Here is an 18,589-nt window from a genome sequence, read left to right on the forward strand (position 1 = left end):
TAAAATTTCAGATTTTCGTAGTAACTTAAGTGTGCTGAAATTTTTATGTATAAAGGTGTATTTTAAGGTTTTTATGAAGGAAATATAAAGAGTTATGTATAAGCTTTTGATTTTAATTAAAGGGAAGGTATTAAAGTGTTGTTTAATTAGATTTTGAAGGTTTTTAAGCGAGTTAGTATTGCTGTAAATTTGGTTGTTTGGGTATTGATTGAGGTTTTGTTGTTTGGTTTAGGAGAGGACCTCATAGAAGGTGTTTTTAGTTGGAAAAGCTTTTTACCAACTTGTTTATTCAAGGTACGTACAAGTTACGAAACCTTGCTTGTAGATGCATGTTTAAGGACGGATCGAGAACTTAGTATCATGTATAGGATTGACTGGGTTAAATTGTTTGGTTATACATTGTGAATTTCAAATGATGTGCACTAGTTTATAATGCAAGTATTATTTGTGCTCTAATTACACTACAAAATTAAGTCAATATAGCATCAACTAAAATTTGTTGCTATTCATCAAAAAATCGTTGCCAACTCTATTTAGCAACGGGTTGGAAACAAAAATTTGTTGTTGCTAAAAGGCTTGTTGCCATGGAATTTTGGCTACCAGTTGCAAAGAAATTTTGTTGCAATATTGCATCCATTTAAATACTGTTTCCATGATGGTTGCTATTTTTGGTGCATTCGTTGCCAACTTTGGCAACAGATTACCATTGGTCGTTGCTAAAATTAGCAACAAATATTAATATTAGTTCCTAAAATAGCAACAAATTATTAATGTTGGTTCCTAAAATTAGCAACAAATTATTAAAGTTGGTTCATAAAAATAGCAACAAATTATTAAAGTTGGTTCATAAAAATAGCAACAAATCATAAATATTGGTTGCTATCAACACTACGAGACAAAAACCTAATCCCTATTAGCAATTCGGTTCAACCCGATCCCGGCCTTTACCAATCTGAAATCTCACTCAGGTCAGGTCAACTTGGCTCGACTTTGCATGTAAGGCTCTATGAATCCCATGTCTCAAGAATTGCAATAGGTAGGAGTCGAACTTGTGACCTCAAAGTCACATGGTGAATCTCTTACCAACTATACAAAGTACTATTTGTTTACTTCTATACATATAATTTATAATAAGTGAACGAAATATTAGAGACGAAATTGAAAATTTTGTCTCTAAATTAGGAACAAAATAAAAAAATTCGTCTCTAAATTAGAGACGAAATTGAAATTCGTCTCTATTTGATGTCATTATAGCAACAAATAATAAGAAGAGTGTCTTCAAATAATTTTATACATAATAGCAAAAACTGACCTACAGATAAATTAACAACAAAATGTAGCACAACTTGTTTCCAATGGCAACAAATAAAAAAATACGTTATCATCTAGCAACAAAAGTTTAGAGGACTTGTTTCTAATGGCAACAATTTAAAAATTCATTGTCTTTGTTTGTTTCTAAATCAATACAAATAAAATATTTGTTGTCATAGTTTGTTACTACATGGAAACAAGAGATAAATATGATGCCATCTAGTAACAACTAGTAAGACAATTTGTTTTTAATAGCAACAAATCAAAAACATGTAGCCATTAACTATTAAATAACTAAAGCATAAAATGTCGCTTTTAATTAGGCAATGAAAAAAATTATACTCGTTGCTATTTAGCAACGTTTAAAAAAACTGTTGCCAAACTTAGTTGCTAAAAAGCTTTTATTTTTGTAGTGTTATGCAAGGTGCGCTTAAAGGCAAAGGTATGTGATTGGTGTAAAGATTAAATTATTACTCATTCATATTTATGCAAACAGGATGAGTAAAGGAGGAATTCAAGTCTTATAAGACGAGGTTAAGGTTTTGGGGTGCCTTATGCACTCAAGGTGTTTATACACCGAGTAGTAGTAAAGGAATAATCAATAAATGTTGTTTGTCACTAATAAATCAAGAATTTAAATTGGGAATTTGCTATGTTTGGTAGAATTGTGTTTGGAATGTTTGTATTGTAATGTATATGAGTCATCACCAAGTCTAAACCTGTAAATCACGTAAAGTGCAAGATGGATGAGCAATAAAACTCTGGATTGGTGAACATCTGGAGTAATGACAATCAGGGGTTGGGGTAAATGGGGTATTAGCCATGTACTTTTATCGAGGTTGTCTGATCTATGAGTCTCCTATTTCAAATATTATTTTTTTTAAAACTAGGAGTTTGGTGAGATCTCATACTAACTACGGTCACGGAGTTGCGCCCGTGGTCGTTGGATGTTTATTGATGTTTCTGAAAGGAGGCATGGGGTTTTTCTTTTATTGATGTTCCAAATGGGACATGGGTTGGACAACCTTGTCTATTGCTAAATCCAATGAAATAAATAAATGAGTTAGTTAATATTAACTAGTGAAGTCTTAATAAATTTGATAATTGAGTCATGAGTTGAGTCTGTAATAAATGATGCTTATGCTTCATTATTAGTAGCATGTTAGGTATTTTCTTAATTTATTTCGCAGCCTGTATGTACTCAGCTTTGTTGACTGCGTGCTTTTGTGTGTGTCTTTCTTTGGTCATGGCCTTCGCCTTTCAATTACCCTATGACGATCCAATTTTTATACTTGTAATATTGGGGAGCAGATTAACCACAGGTTCTTACATACGCAGCATTCGCATTAGGGTTGTGGGATTTTGAGTGGAGAGTTGGTTATTATTCACAGTTTATTTCTTTTCATAAGTTTGAATTTTATTTAAACTCTGGTTTTATTTATTTACTACTTTTGTGGGGTTTTGAATAAGGGCCTTAATGGTTCCAAGTTGTAAGATTTAATTTGGTTTTGGTTATTGGTTTTAAAACTTAATTATAACTGAGTTAGTTTTTCCGCTGCTATTTTCTGATAAAGCCTTAACGTTTGAACACGTGGCGATAGCATGCCAGTAATTCTCTTGGAATTGTTCAGGTTATTCACAGGTTTAAAGAGAGAATTATTGGGGTGTTACAATCACTCTTGCCTAGACCTGTACACTGGTCTTCAATTTTGTAATTTTATTAAAATTTACATTGATATGATGCAAACAAGATTAAATAATGCAAAAGTCGAAGTGTGTCCCTATAAAAAAAAGTATGTTGTTGAAGATGGTGTTTTAATTTGTTACAAACTTATTACTCTGTTAATATTTTAAAATTTTGGATGGATTTCAGATGAGGTATCTCTTTAAAATCAAACGGAGCCCTGTAAGACAATATTCAGACCGCCTACATTTCCAGTTGAAAAAGTTACATTCGAAAGCTATAGTGAAGTGTGTAAAGAAATGGATTTTGTGATATATTTGCTAAGAAATTCCATTGCACTTGAGCAACTAGTCATCGTGCCCGAAAAAAGAACTAAGTTGATGATAAAGGAGTTAAATTTCAACTTGCTCCAAGGGGTACATCCAACCGCCGAAATCATAATATCCCATCAAAAGTAATCCTTATCTTTTCTGGAGTTGCAAATGTGTTGTATTGTATCGTATCGTGTCGGAAAAAATTCCAAGTGGTTTAGGGAATTAATTTCAATTTGCTCCAGGAAGTTGGTTCGACTGCAGCTTGCAGCCTTGCAGGTAGCGGCAGATTCACATTGGGTTTAAGTAGGTTTATTTATCTACTAATTTTTTAATAATAAATATATAAAAATAAAAACTGAGGAAGAAGGATGTAAACAATTTATTTGCATAAATAAAAGAGGAAAACAAGCGTAGCTTGATGGTAGTTTGCTTTAAGTTTGTGTGCCTTGCGCCCTTTAGGTTATGGGTTTGATTCTAGGTACATTTATTTTATAACTGGATGAACTATATTTTATTTTTAACTATTTTTGAATTCCTAAATATGCCATAAATTGCAACAATAACTCATAATAATCCATCGAAAGTAATTCCTCTTTTTTCTTGAGTTGCAAGCACGTCGTTTTGTATGGTGTCTTGTCGTGAGGTGGTTTGGCGAACTTCAACAACCCCGACTCATTTAATATGTGTGTTGTGTTGCCAATTTACTTCAAAGTGTCGAAAACCTTTGACATTAAACATTTTATTTCAGTGTCTGATTCGTGTCATATCGTCATGTTGAATGAAAAGTTTATAAAGTAATTAATCTATACTTGTCAAAAAAAATAAAGCAATTAATATGAAACGGAGACAGTAGATAGAAAACTGAAATGACTTAATTTAAAAAATTATTGCCCCCATGCAGGATCGAACTACAGACCTTCAGTTTACAAGACTGACGCTCTACCACTGAGCTATAGGGGCATTTTGATTCTGATTCTTGAACAAATAATAAATAAACCATAAATTAGAGTAATTTTTTTTTAAATTTTTTTTGGGAGAAATTCTGCACAAAAGAAAGGGAGGGAGCGTGAAGAATCAGGAGAGAGAAAAACAATGGCGAACAAGGGCGGAGGAGGAGGAGGATCGGTGGTTCGTGCGGCGGAGATGGAGAAGATGAGCATTGAACAGCTTAAAATGGTGAAAGAACAATCAGATCTTGAACTCAATCTTCTTCAAGACAGTTTAACTAACATTCGTACTGCTACTTCTCGTCTTGAACTCGCTTCTACTGCACTTCACGACCTCTCTTCCCGCCCTCAAGGTTACCCATCTCTTCTACTTCTCTGATTTTTATTCTAACATAAAAAAGATTCGATTTTTTTTTTATGAGAATTGATTTTGATTATTGTTGTTGAGCAGGGAAGAAGATGTTGGTGCCTTTAACGGCGTCGCTTTATGTTCCTGGTACTCTTGATGATGCTGATAAGGTTCTGGTTGATGTTGGCACTGGTTACTTTGTTGAGGTTTGTTTCATTTTTTTTATTTTGATTGATTGTTGTTATTGGGGTTTAATGGCTTGAATTAGGGTTTTTGATTGAAATTCGATGGTTATGCAATATTGGGTTTTAATTTATACGAGCATTTTTAGTTGATGAACTTAAATTATTTGCTATGATTTGATGTGCTGGTTTAGTGAGCATTGGCTGTAATGTAATGTGTAGTTTAGTTAGTGATGATGTTTTTACTTACTCTTCTGGTAAGAATGTATATTTGTACTTGCTCCTAGTTTCCGTCGTTCCAAAGAATGGTAAGAAGCATGTCGTTTGTCTACTCGTTAGTTCTACATTTGTTGTTCCCAGCAATTGTTAATCCCATGCCTTTCCATTTTGGGTAATTTGGAGTTTTCAATGTTTTGATGTAATTACATTTTTGAGGGGACGGGGTGGGGAGTGTGGGAATTTGGGGTATGCTGTTTCTTTCTATTTAGTGTACTTAATTGTCGTGGAAAAGACGGTGTGATTCTGTCCATTTGTATATTATTGTTGAGCATTCGATGTGCGTTGCATATCCAGTTCAAGATACAACATTGTTTGACTTTCTTATGTTTTGCTTATGAATCAGAAAACAATGGTTGAAGGCAAGGACTATTGTCAGCGCAAAATCAGTCTGCTTAAATCTAATCACGAGCAACTTGTTGAGGTATTCCTAACCATCCCTGTTTGAGTTTGTTTTTGGTTGATATGCGAAATCGCTTGTTTTGGCAGATGGAATCATGACAATAATGCTATAATTTGATGTTATATCTTCTTATTATCTTCTTTCACATTATGTATTAATATACACGTTGTGGGTAATTGAGTTAGAACACTTAGAAGTCCAGAAATAACTCATGGTATGTCTGACTGGTGTTTATAAATGATTTGTTGACTATCTATTTGGTTTTTGTACTTTTACGTTTTTTTTTTTTATTGACATTCCTGATAACATTCCTTAAGAGGTTTTACTTACATTGAAATACAGACACATTCAAGCTGCTTGAATAAAGACATTACATTTTTTTTTCTGGCTAACCTGAGTATGAAATGTTTTGGCTTTGTAATATGTGTTACTTTATCCTTTCTGTTGATGTTTTAGAAAACAAGGGTATTATGTGAGGGGTCCAAGATTAACCTTTGTTTATCTATCTAGAAATATGCTGCTTTTACTAGAAGTTTTGTTGAAGGGATTAGCTAGTCAATAGCAAAACTCCAATTGATCTTTTTGAGGTTTCCAATGTATATATGAATTATGAAGTACTTCGTATATTTCAGCAGTTTTCTCTAGCAAATTAAGGTTCTAAAATGCAGACACTTTTTAGGTTATTCTTTTACTTCGTTTACTGACCACAAAACAGAAGAATCTTTCTGGGTTATGGCATGCCTATTATGCTGAAGAGAGGTTATTAGATGTTTAAGAGCTTGTGCTTTTGGTTGCAATTTGATGCTTTTCTTGGATGGAAGGAATATTGATGAATATTATGAAACAGAAGGTAGATGGCTAATAAGTGCACCCAAAATGGTATTGTAGAAAGAATTCTGAACTTTCTTAGACATCTTTTTACCTATGCTCTTTCGCCTTTTTTTGGTACAAACATACCATGAGCTTAAGTCCCTGGGGATAACAATGTAAAGGCTCTTGCTTAGATTTTAGTATACGATGACAAAAATTTCTGAAGGTTGACACGTTGGAATTTTCATCAGACTAGGCCACTAGGGCATTGTCAAACCTCAAATGCTTGTGGAAATTTGGTCAATCTCAGTGTTTTGCTAATCTTCTTTTATATTTAAGTCAAACAAAATAGTGTATCGTTTGATTACTGTAGGAACTCTGAGGCCTCAGCTAAGGTTAATGATCTGTGAGGTCAATTACCACCATAGGTTTTTCTAACTAATTAAATCAAGATGTTAGTATCAATTGATACGGTGTTTTCACCTTCTTTATTGTGTCCAAAATCCTTTGCTGGCTCATTCTACAGTCCCTTGGCCACGGTGCTTTGCCACAGATATTACCTCTCCATAGTGAGGAACTTCAAGCAACAATAGATAATGCTTAAACTGTGCAGTGGGAAAATTTTCTCAGATCAGGAGGGTAGTTGTTTGAGCTATTTTAAAGCACTTGTTGTCGACCTATATATCTTAAATATTGGGTTTGAAATTTTTCTTAAAGATTAGGATTTATTTTTGGCCATTTGGGTAGATGATGTGTATTCCCTTGATCCCTCCTCAATTTGCTGATTAAAGAGTTAATTGGGCTGTCCTTCAACTTAATGTGGTCAAATTGAAATATTATATACCTATCAACGAGATAATAGCAAATGGAGGAAGAGGATCTTTGTGGATGACCACTGACACTATTTTTGTGGTTGTTGTACCCTTTATTAAGGGTTTTGTAAAATAAACTGCTTTTAGGCCTTTTTGATGAAATGAACTTCATTGTAGCGGTAGTATGGTGGAAAATGATTCTTTGTACAATCATACTTCCCCCATTTCACTAAAATTATAGTGAAGCAGTGCAATTAAGGAAAAAACATATTAACAGCTGCAGATGCTAGTCAAGCATTACAGCTTGAATTGGTGCTGGTGTTCTCCTGTAAGAGTAATGTTACATTAGCAGGATCTTGACAATTATGTTGCCTCCCTTCTTTTGGTCTCTGTTTTGGCTGCTCGTGACTTCCTATATGTCTTGATTATCCTCAATGTAACAAATTGACTTGATTTGTGTCATTCTATGTCAAAGATTGCTGTCTTCATCTTCGTTGTACTGCCTGCTGGCTAAACCCTCATAAGTTTAACCGTGTCATGCTTTTAAAATTTAAGGAAACTTGGGGAGTGGGGTGGGGTGGGTGAGCAAGCCAGTGTAGCTAATCAAATTTATGTTGTATGGGAAAATTCAGGTTGCATCAAAGAAGAAAATTATAGCTGATGAAGCCGGAGCTGTACTACAGGCCAAGTTAAAGCAGATGGCACCAAGTTCATGAGAATCTACGTGTAACTCAGTTTTGTAATTCAGCATTATGGATTCTTAGAAATTGTAACGGTATTTGAATTGTCTTTACCAATTACCATCATATTTATAGGCTTGATAAAAAGTACTTATTTTTGGAAGATAATGTGCCTCTATTTAAAACATCTTTAAAAAATATAAAATTGATAATGATAAATTTGAATTGACTAAGAGCCTATTCTGATTTACCGAGGTGAATTTAACTTAACTTATTGGCGTTGAGCTGAATTGAATGTTTTATGAGAAAAGGAAAATAAGAACTGAACTTATTGGAATTGAACTGAATAGGCCCTAAGTTAGGAAATATGATCCTAAGTTTAAATTCCTAATTGAATCCAATAAAATCATTTAATAGTATCTTTGAAGGTTATTTACTTTTGGGAAATTCTTTTTGATACTCTTGTGTGTGTGTTTTTTTTTATTTTTGGTGAAATGCAAAAAAAAAAAAAAAAAAAAAAAAAAAAAAAAAAAAAAAAAATTATTATCTTTGGTTATTATGAATTATTAATACATAGTATATATTAGCCCTTAACATTAGTGATAAGTTAAAATTTATAACTAGGGTTATTATTTTAAACCTCCCTCCCCTCACTAGCCCAACCACCTTGCCCCTCACGCGCCAACTCGACCCCTTTGCCTCCCTTGACATTGCCCGTATCTCTTGTGGTGCTTCTCCCTTTTCCCTGTGAACCACCAACTCTTACTGGGAGTTTTTGAATTGGGTTGTTTCGATTGAGAGGGCTTGGAAGGAGCTAACTGGAAGGTGGTGAATTCTAAGGAAGATATAGAGAAAATTTGAGGAATTTGGTTAATTAGGAGATGGAATTTTAGGGTTTTGAGAGTTGAACATCCATCGATTTGGAAATGAATTTGTTGGATAGATCGTACCCTTAATGTTGTGATTTATGTCTCTTGAGTTTTGAGTGTGATTAGGTCTAGCTTATGGTTGAAGTGTTGAACCACTCTTATTATGACATGTCTAGATCTCAAAAGAGTGCCCCAGTCCCATTCCTAGTTCACGATCATCGTTTCATGCTGTATTGTGGAAGTGCTTAGATTCTAATTTACACAATTTCAGCATGCGCTATAACTGTACAAGTCTTTCACACTCAAACACCATAGTGTTCATAACATGCCAATGTGAGGCGAAGATATTATTGCAAATCAAGCTGCATCAAGGTAAGGGAAACGTTCATACAAACGCGTGCAGTACAATTGCTAGTGTCCTACCTATCAATTACATGAGCCATGATATAACAGATTCTCTATTAGACGAACCATTAATTTATGACATGCTTTCCTTTAATTCGTTTAGCATTTTTTTTAATAAAACCTAGACAGAAGTAGCCTAGTTTTTAGAGACTCCTCTTAGTTTGAAACATTCCTCTTAGTTAATTTAGCTTAATTTTCATCAAATTAATCATTGTAATAGTTGGTTTCAAGATTTATTCTCAAGATTGGCACTTTGTATTCAACAATTTCAAGCTTCAATTAGTAATTTCCTTCTACTTTTCTCCATTCAATTTTTGATTTTATTTGCTCTTGCATGTTATTTAAATCTTCTTAGTTCTTGATAATTTGTCATTGGATGATAGTTATTTCAATTGTTAATCACTTTTTCCTAATAATTGAAGAAATTAGAGCCCTAATAGTTGTTTGCATATTGATGATCATGAGTTGTGAGTAGTCTTCTTGCTAGGGGTTGGGTGAAGCTCAACCTTTTGGGTTAATTATGCAAATGTGGGAGGAGTATTGATGTTTGTATTGCAATTAAATTGATTTTATGAGATTACTTGTTAGTTCTTCATGATAGGATTAGCTACCCTTGAGTTAGCAGCTTGATAGCATGATATGCCTAGTTTGACATGGAAATGTAAATTGAGTATGTCATTACTTATTGCAATTTGAATATGTATCATCTATTGCTAAACTAATGAGGAATCTAAGTTTAGTAGTGTGAGTTGTTTTCTAATTGCATGAGGTTAATTTTACATATAGTCATTGCTATACCTTGTCTATTTTACTCCCCGTTTGTCTAATTGCCTTGGTTGAGTGGATCTCATTCCCTAGTGTCCTTAGTCCATTGATTTAGAACCATAGTTTGTTTGTCTACTTGACGAACCCCAATTCACCATAGACTTCGAATTAGCTTAAGTGTTAAGATCTTTAGCAACCATGTCCCATTCCTTGTGGACTGAACTCTTACTTATCATTATGCTTGGTTTGTAAGGTGTTTGTTAATAAATGTGTTTGATTGAGTGTGGAATGTGCGACCGTTCTAACGCCCATCATGTCCATATCTCAAAAGGGTACCCCTACTTCACGTGTTATCATTAACTGTCGTGTTGTGCAAATGCCTAGATACTAATTTGCACAATTTCAGTATGTGTTATCATGCCTCCCCTAGCAAATGCAGTATATGTATAGCCGTACAAGTCTCTCACACTCACACATCCATAGTGTTAAGACTTATGAGTTTATGACAAGCCTTCCTCTTGTTAATGTTTTTTTTTTTTGGGTAATGCCGTGTTTGCGATATTGTTTTAAAAGAGAAAATAAAATAAATTAACAACAAAAACTTGAAACCGACTGGTTGTATGTGGTAGCCCACATACAATACCATTGTATGTATGCCACGTCAAAAGGGAGGAATAAAATAAGAGGGAAAAAATAGGAGGAAACAAGATGGGAAAAGTGGGCCCACAATACAAACCAATTGCTGCTAACAAAGTAACAATGATTGTATGTGAGGGGCCCACATACAACCATTGGAGGAACTAGAAATGGAGAAAAGTTAGGCATTTACAAATGCATAAAATTGATTAAAATATTTTAAAAACACATGGTAGAGAGAGAAAAGATGAGAGAGATAGGAAGAGAGAGGCCTGTAGGTGGACCCCACCTATTTTTTCGTCGGATTGTATCACTTGAAGGGGGACCATATGCTGATTGTTCCACTAAAAGTTTATATAGTACCATTGAATCCTCAGTGCTACTATTTATGCATAAATTTAGTTCAACTGAATGCATATATAATACCATTATGTACATATATAGTATCATTGTATATTCAGTGGTACCATTTGACCAATGATACTAGAATATTTATTCATTTATACATATACATAATTACATAAATACTCCTTTTATGCATTTGTAAATGCGTAACATTTCTCCCTTTAAAATCCCTCCAACCATGGTAGGGCCTTTTCAGTACTCCCTCCTTTTTTTTCTCTTCATTCTTCCCCAAAAATTGATGCAAAATCCCAAACAAACCTCCTCTTCTTAATATCTCTCTCCTCCAACCACCATGGAACCACCTCCACCACCTCCTCACCACTGCACCACCACCACCACCGCACAACTTACCGCAACCTCCCTCCCAACCCCACAATGCTTCAAATGCGGCGCACCCACCAACCTCCCATCACCACCCCCACCACCCGACTCATCCTCTCCACCTGCCTACATCCCAATCCGCCTCCCCGCCGTCAACCTCCCTCCCAACACCGCCGCCAAAACCCAACAATCCATCGTCCTCACTCCCGTCCCTCAACCCCACCCTGTCCCCCCTCTCTCTCCTCCTTTCCACTTCACCACCCCCATCAAACGCATCACTTCTCCTTCCGACGCTTCCCACTTCATCGACTCCTTTTCCGGCAAATCCTTCCTCTCTTTCGTCGCTTTTCTCTCTCACTCCATTCGTGGTCACAAGATCTCCGATCCTTGCCCTGTTTCAGATACCCTTTTCAAAATTATCTCCGTTTTCGACGCTTTGAGCTTCTGGGTTGATGAGATTCCTCCTGCTCTGCAATCTGCCAGATATGGGAATCCTGCTTTTAGGGTTTGGCATCAACGAATGACTGAGAATTCCCAGAAATTTATGCTTGATATTTTGCAACAATCTGATCAACCTGAGATTAGGGATTCTGTTATTGAGCTTGTTCCTTATTGGCTTGATAGCTTTGGTAATGCATCGAGGATTGATTATGGAACTGGGCATGAAACGAATTTTGCTGCTTGGTTGTTTTGCTTGGCTAGATTAGGGTTGATTCATGAGGAGGATTATCAGGCGGTTGTTTCTAGGGTTTTTGTTAAGTATTTGGATTTGATGAGGAAATTGCAGCTTGTTTATTGTCTTGAACCTGCTGGTTCTCATGGTGTTTGGGGTCTTGATGATTATCATTTCTTGCCATTTGTGTTTGGGTCTGCTCAGTTGATTGATCATAAGTACATGAAGCCGAAATCGATACATAATGATGATATTCTTGAGAATTTCTCCAAGGAGTATTTGTACCTTTCTTGTATTGCTTTTATTAAGAAGGTAAAGAAGGGGCCTTTTGCTGAACACTCTCCTATGTTGGATGATATTAGTGGGGTGCCTAATTGGAATAAGGTTAATAGTGGTATGCTTAAGATGTATCGTGCTGAGGTTCTCGAGAAGGTGCCTATTGTTCAGCATTTCCTCTTCGGTTCCATCATTCCGTGGTATGATCACCTTTCCTTTCTCCCCTAGTCCTTTCTTTGAGAATGTTGCATTTCTGAAATTTGATCACATATATAGATTTAGCTACTGAAGCTCTATTGTAACTGTTGATGTGTATGTGCCAATGACACTATGTATTTACAATTTTTGATTTTGTGGTATTACTTATTAATCATGTGTTTAGCTTTAGTGATTGAGAGAATTTATCTAAGCTTGTGCCTTGTTTAATTGTATGGTTTCTGTAATCTTTGTGGATATAATAAATAAGTCCCTACCAATGGTTGGTAGGATTATTTTATGCGACACGTTTTGGTGGGCTTCTGAGTCATATCAATAGGCAATTGTGTCCTATGGAGTTTGGGCTTTGAGTATGGCACATTAAATGCAGGTTGGGCTTTCAAGTTGGATATATAGACAATTAGGGTCATATCAATTGTGGGTATGAGATGACTTGCATCAACTTGCTATCATTATAAATTGGAATTTGGCCATTTACTTGAGTGATGCTTTAGAAACTGAAGATTTGGTCGGGTTGACTCATTGATGCAATTTTGGGATTTCCAAAAGCTTCCAAAAGCCACTCTGTTATTCTTTACTCTTCAAAGTCAAATTTATGATGATCTGTTGAAAATTTGAAGCTATGTTGACATTGGTTAGAATGGAAGGAAGTGCTGTGTAAATTTTACTTTCCCTTGATCTGCTGGGGTGGAAATTAGGTTGGTGGTTAATAGGCAAATTTTCATCTAGAGCAAGGATGATGATGACGACTTAATAAATGGAAAATGATTCTTTGGATGGAAATTACATTTATTTATATTTGAAATCAATCATCTTCAGAAAGTGTTGGTAAATATTTAGATCTTGGAAATGTGCTTTGGAGAGCCATGGTCATACTCAGAGTCTCAGACACAGGACAAATGTCAAAGTGATCAATAATATGTTGAGTAGCTCATGTCAAACAAATGGATAGTGTCTTTGCTTGTCTTTTGTTTTCGGAAGGATGGGCAGAAATAGTTTGGGTGTCAAGTGGGAGCCTTGGTAAAGGTATAGGACTTTAGAGTATGTGTTATGTAATAAAGTCTGTTAATCCGGGCTAGATAATTGTGAGAAATGATGAATTCTAGCCCTTAACAGTAGATCTCAATACTTGAGAAATTTTTTGGGAGAATTTGTTAATGCTGTCAAATTGTATAGTTGGTTGGAATTATGACATTTGTTATAGGATCATCACTATTGACAAAATAACGCGAAACCTAATTTTGATGTTATTGTTTTCTTTTGCCTTCAGATATCTTTAAAGTTTGATATAGATTGATTGATGTGTGATGGGAATATTGACTATTTCCTAATGTCACATTGCCTGTAACTTATTATGTGCTTTTTAGCTGGAGCCTATAATTGGTTATGGTGTCATATAGAACTGCACTCTGCAGTCCATTTCAAGCTGTTCCGACTTGCTCAAGCAAAGTTCACCTTTCTCGTGTGCTTGACAGTTATCATGAATGTTTGGCCCAGATTTTTCTGGTGAAGACAAGAGTTCCTTTTAGCTGAGTTCTAACTTCATCTTTCATATATTACAGCCTGGAGTGTAGGGTAGACTTGTGACTCTTATCATTATCAAAAGTATTCTTAGGAGGAACTCGGGTCAGGGGAGTCTATCCACAATGAAATCCTTGCCCTGAAAGAAATTCTAGAGATGTTCATAATGTACATATAATTTTCTGTATCATGTGTGGGCTTTGGTGTTTCACTTTCAGGGAACCGTTTAAATTTCATAGTGAGCTACTTAGCTATGACAGGAGCATCTTACTATCTTCATATAAATCTTTTTACTAGCTTCCAATTTCACATATCCATTTTACTTTTGAGCCTTCTTTGTAGAAATGTTATACTAGTACGAGTAACATTTTTTATTAAAACTGCTGATAAGGTCTGATATTTTTAACATTCTCTCTGCTGATAAGGTTCTTATATAATGCATTCTTTGTAAGGTAATACTTCTGCTTGGAACAAATAGGGTACTTGAGGAATATTGTGAACATTATTCAAGTTGATTAGCTTATGTTCTACTAAAGTCTTCTGGTCAACTTATGTGATGAACATACCGGAGACATGTTGATTGACACTTCATTGGTGTTGCTCTTACCACATTGCTATCTCGATACTGCCACATGCTATTTTGTGATTTGGCTTAGTTTTAAAAAGATGTTAAAGCTCATTTTTCGCTGGTCTATTAGTCTATATAATCATTTCTCTAAGTTAACTAGCATGGGAATTTTTTTAACTTTAACTCTGTATAGTAGATGGTCATATTACAATATCCAAGCTCTGAAATTTTGTTTTTCTTGTTTGTTCAGGGAATAAGATGTTGCATCTTTTTTATATAGACCTTCACCAAGAAGACAGATGGCCTTCCACACATGTGTGAATGTTAACTCGTAAATGACTAGCTGATTGGAATGGAGAACAATGCTTTGAAAGTATATACTCTTCGTTGTTTGAGACGGAGTATATCCAAATTGGCTGTTATTCTAACATTTTGTAGTTTGTACATGCATGATGATGCCTGTGTGAGCTAGGTCAGAAAGTAAAATAACGACTACATGTTGGGTAATAGTGATAGTGTTTGTCATTGGATCTTTGGAGTATTGGCATTTGGCACTTCTTAATTTAGTTCCCTGAGCTATATGGATAATGTTTTCACTCGTATTTTTAAAGAAGTCTCGTCTTGCACCTCTAGCACGTGCATTAGATGGCTCTGGGGCCTGCTCTTGCCCATGGTGGCTGTACTCAAGGTTCGCTACAATTGATTGTCTGCTCATGTTTGTAGGTGACCTCCTTTGTTTCAATCTATAATACGGAGTACAGAGTATGTTTGCTGTACTACCTTCGTCTAGTCTAGTTCTGACATTACTTATTTACGTAGTAATTACATCATCAACATGACTATCAATAATATACAGTGGAGTTCTCTTACTTGATGCTTAGCTTGTGTTGGTTTTCAAGATTTATGAAGTCAGAAACTTGTTTTCCTGAAAAAGAACCAGCAGTAATTAATTATCTTCAAGATATATGATTATATGAGGCCTGAAACTTGATTGTTACAAATATTGAGTAGAAATATAGACATTGTTTGGAGACAATAACTAATAAATACTGTGCATGTTTAAATTTTCATTTTGTTAATGTATTTAAGTACATACACAACACAAGGCACGTCACAGCCTTAAGGCATATATGTTGCGGCCTCAAAGCATGTTTGCTAGAATTGATGGCTATGCCAAAGGCTGAACACAAACGCCTCACGACATCTCTAATAAGTGTCAATGTTATCATTTAGGCTATGATCAAACCAAAGATCTATTGATGAACCATGCATTCAACTCATGAACTAACCTTAACATGAAATACCCAAAGAAAGCATTATCGTGGTACAAAGCACAGTCATTCATTATAATATACATTGCTTAACATAGAGAGAACAGATCTAAAGCATTAAGCATGAACTAAACCCAACAATACTATTGCATTTGCATATGGATTGAGCAATAAGTTTTTGTCTACTGATATCTAGTCAGATTACGCACAATTTAGTGTACATGGTTAAACAACTACTAGTATATTAAACCATTACATCTATGTCTTATTTTCCTAGCTTATTTTGACGATAGTATAAATAATACTTGGTATATTTTCTTTTCCAACAATTCAACAATGATTGAATTATAAAAGTTGTAAAAGCTTGCTAAATATATACCACTAAAGATGTCGGAAAGTATGATAATATAAGATCGATGAAAAAAGAAAGGTTAGATAGAAAGTTTGCAGTTTCAGTAAGCATGAAGATATGGTTAGGGCAAAATAATTAGACCCCACATCACATGTCCTTAAACTCTAAAAAGGGTTCTACAATCAACATTTTTGATCGGGTCACCTTAGTGGATTTTGCCATAATCCCTACTTTTTAAAGATACAACTCATAATATTATAATCACAAGAAATTTTTATAGATATTTTTTTTGCCAAATATTAATCAATTTTGTTTAGATCGTAACGTTTGTTTAAATATTGAGTAAACTGACAACAAAGCATGTTTGTCCTGCATATTTGCCGGGTGTAATTATTTCATATTTTTATGGTCGGTCTTTGACTAACTTCCTTAACCAAGCTTAATTTATTTTGGTATAGTGAGTTCTAAACAACAATGACATAGGCAAAATGGAGTACTATTTACGAATTTGATGTTGTTGTAGTGGTGCTTGAGACTACACTTGATATGGAGGACATGTGTTTGATCCCCGCAACAACAATTGGAAGGGGACTGAAACCTAACCACCCATAACTGATCCATGAATCCAGATTAGTTCAAAGGGTGGAGGAACATCAAAGGGGGAAAAAAAAGAAAAAACATAGGCAATACTATTTTATATGGTGATCTATCTTATCAACTAAGCTAGTTAACAGCGTAACATGGTATTTTTACATGTAATAAAAGAACACATGTAAAATTGTACAGAGTATATGTTAGAATTGTGATGATATCACATGATATTTTTTTATATACATAATTAATCTCACCCTTACATAATTCATAATAGAATTTTTTCACTTTTGCTTACTATATTTGACTTGAATTTTCTTTACCAAATACTAATAGCCAACGTTATTTTGTACTCTGTAATAAATATATTCATTCACCAATCTATCGTGGTATACTTAGGGCCTGTTCTCTTTCGTTGAAATTCAGTTCAGTTCAGTTCAGCTCCTAATATACATCTAATGATATTGCTAATGATATAAAACCAAATTTCATTCTTTTAAGCTCTTATTACAACGACAACAAAAACAACACCACCAACAACAACAACAGCAACAACAACAACAATAATAATAATAATAATAATAATATTAAAAATAATAATAATAATAATAATAATATTAAAAATAATAATAATAATAATAATAATAATAATAATAATAATAATCAATAAGTAATAAATAATAATAATAATAATAATAATCATCATCATCAATAAATAATAATAATAATAATAATAACAATAATAATTGAAATAATAATACTAATAATAATAATCAATAAATAATAATAATAATCTTCAATAAATAATAATAATAATAATAACAATAATAATAATAATACTAATTATAATCAATAAATAATAATAATAATAATCATCAATAATTAATAATAATAATAATATTATTATTATTATTATTATTAATAATATGTACATTTGTATATACACATATGTATAGTAATAAATAATCAAAGATCACTAATCCGTAGTTAAAAATCACTAATTAATAAGTTCAGTTCAGTTCAGTTCAGCTGAGTTCAGTCAATCGGAACAGACCCTTATTTTGTAACAGATTATTAATAACACGGACAAATGCCAAACTGACTTAAAGTCTTTAACTACTAGGAGTATTATTGATTTTGTTAACAATTATAAATAGTTAGATGCTCCTAACAAATAAATAATAATACTCCTATTGAAAGTCATTTGTCAATGAGAAAAATAGGAGCAAAAACGTGAGATGATAAGCTATCACAATCATGGAAAATGTATGTTAGGCATTAAATGGGTTGGGTTGTCTATTATATTAAATGGAATTTGTCAAAAAAACAACGTAGTTCAATTTCAATATTCATGAACCAGTCATAATAGGTGGAGTGGTGGACTTTTCAGACACCATTCAACCCTTAAATGTCTTCTAGTTTTGACCATGATTTACCAATTTAAGCCACCCACATTTTTATTTATTTCATTTAATTTCATGGCATTTTAAATTTTTTTTCTTCTTCTTATTAATTATTTTTGAGATCCAATTTTGTCAACATGCATAAAAAAAAATAAAGATTTGTAAACTAGCTAGGAATACCCCGTGGAGTGTGATGTTGTGCATGCTAAGAGCTTCGTTTAAAAGTGATACTCATTGCTCAATATTAGGGTTTAAAAGGCAGTAACAATATTGCCAAAAAAAAAAAAAAAAACTAGCTTTGTCCAAAATTTTACAAACCACAAAAATATAAGTATATAAAAATAAAACAAAAGTTCCTCAAAATATAAATAATTAAGAAAAAAAATTATTAATATTTTTCTTCAAAATTATCTACAGTGAATTTCACAATTAATACAATATTATACTATTATATTTTAAGTATTACTAAGGCCCTGTTCTCGAAATTATTTTTGCTGAACTTAAATTCTTTTTACTGAACTTAAATTAATTTTACTAAACTGAAATTAT

The 18,589-nt window shown here is 33.7% G+C and overlaps 2 protein-coding genes and 1 non-coding gene across 3 annotated transcripts; 2 read left to right on the top strand and 1 right to left on the bottom strand.

Annotated features, from left to right (window-relative positions):
• Positions 1–4,197: 4,197 nt before the first annotated feature.
• On the bottom strand, positions 4,198–4,269 carry TRNAT-UGU. Its single transcript has one exon. It is a non-coding gene; the product is annotated as a tRNA-Thr (tRNA).
• An 84-nt stretch (positions 4,270–4,353) lies between these two features.
• On the top strand, positions 4,354–7,953 carry LOC110702109 (probable prefoldin subunit 5). The gene is made up of 4 exons (XM_021879766.1): positions 4,354–4,609; positions 4,708–4,811; positions 5,410–5,487; positions 7,721–7,953. The coding sequence occupies exons 1-4, from the start codon at positions 4,402–4,404 to the stop codon at positions 7,802–7,804; spliced, it is 474 nt and encodes a 157-aa protein (XP_021735458.1). The 5' UTR covers positions 4,354–4,401; the 3' UTR covers positions 7,805–7,953.
• A 2,914-nt stretch (positions 7,954–10,867) lies between these two features.
• On the top strand, positions 10,868–15,303 carry LOC110702110 (serine/threonine-protein phosphatase 2A activator-like). The gene is made up of 2 exons (XM_021879767.1): positions 10,868–12,318; positions 14,674–15,303. The coding sequence occupies exons 1-2, from the start codon at positions 11,141–11,143 to the stop codon at positions 14,678–14,680; spliced, it is 1,185 nt and encodes a 394-aa protein (XP_021735459.1). The 5' UTR covers positions 10,868–11,140; the 3' UTR covers positions 14,681–15,303.
• The last annotated feature ends 3,286 nt before the right edge of the window (positions 15,304–18,589 follow it).

The sequence above is a fragment of the Chenopodium quinoa genome, unplaced genomic scaffold (assembly GCF_001683475.1).
Source record: "Chenopodium quinoa cultivar QQ74 unplaced genomic scaffold, ASM168347v1, whole genome shotgun sequence".
NCBI lineage: Eukaryota > Viridiplantae > Streptophyta > Magnoliopsida > Caryophyllales > Amaranthaceae > Chenopodium > Chenopodium quinoa.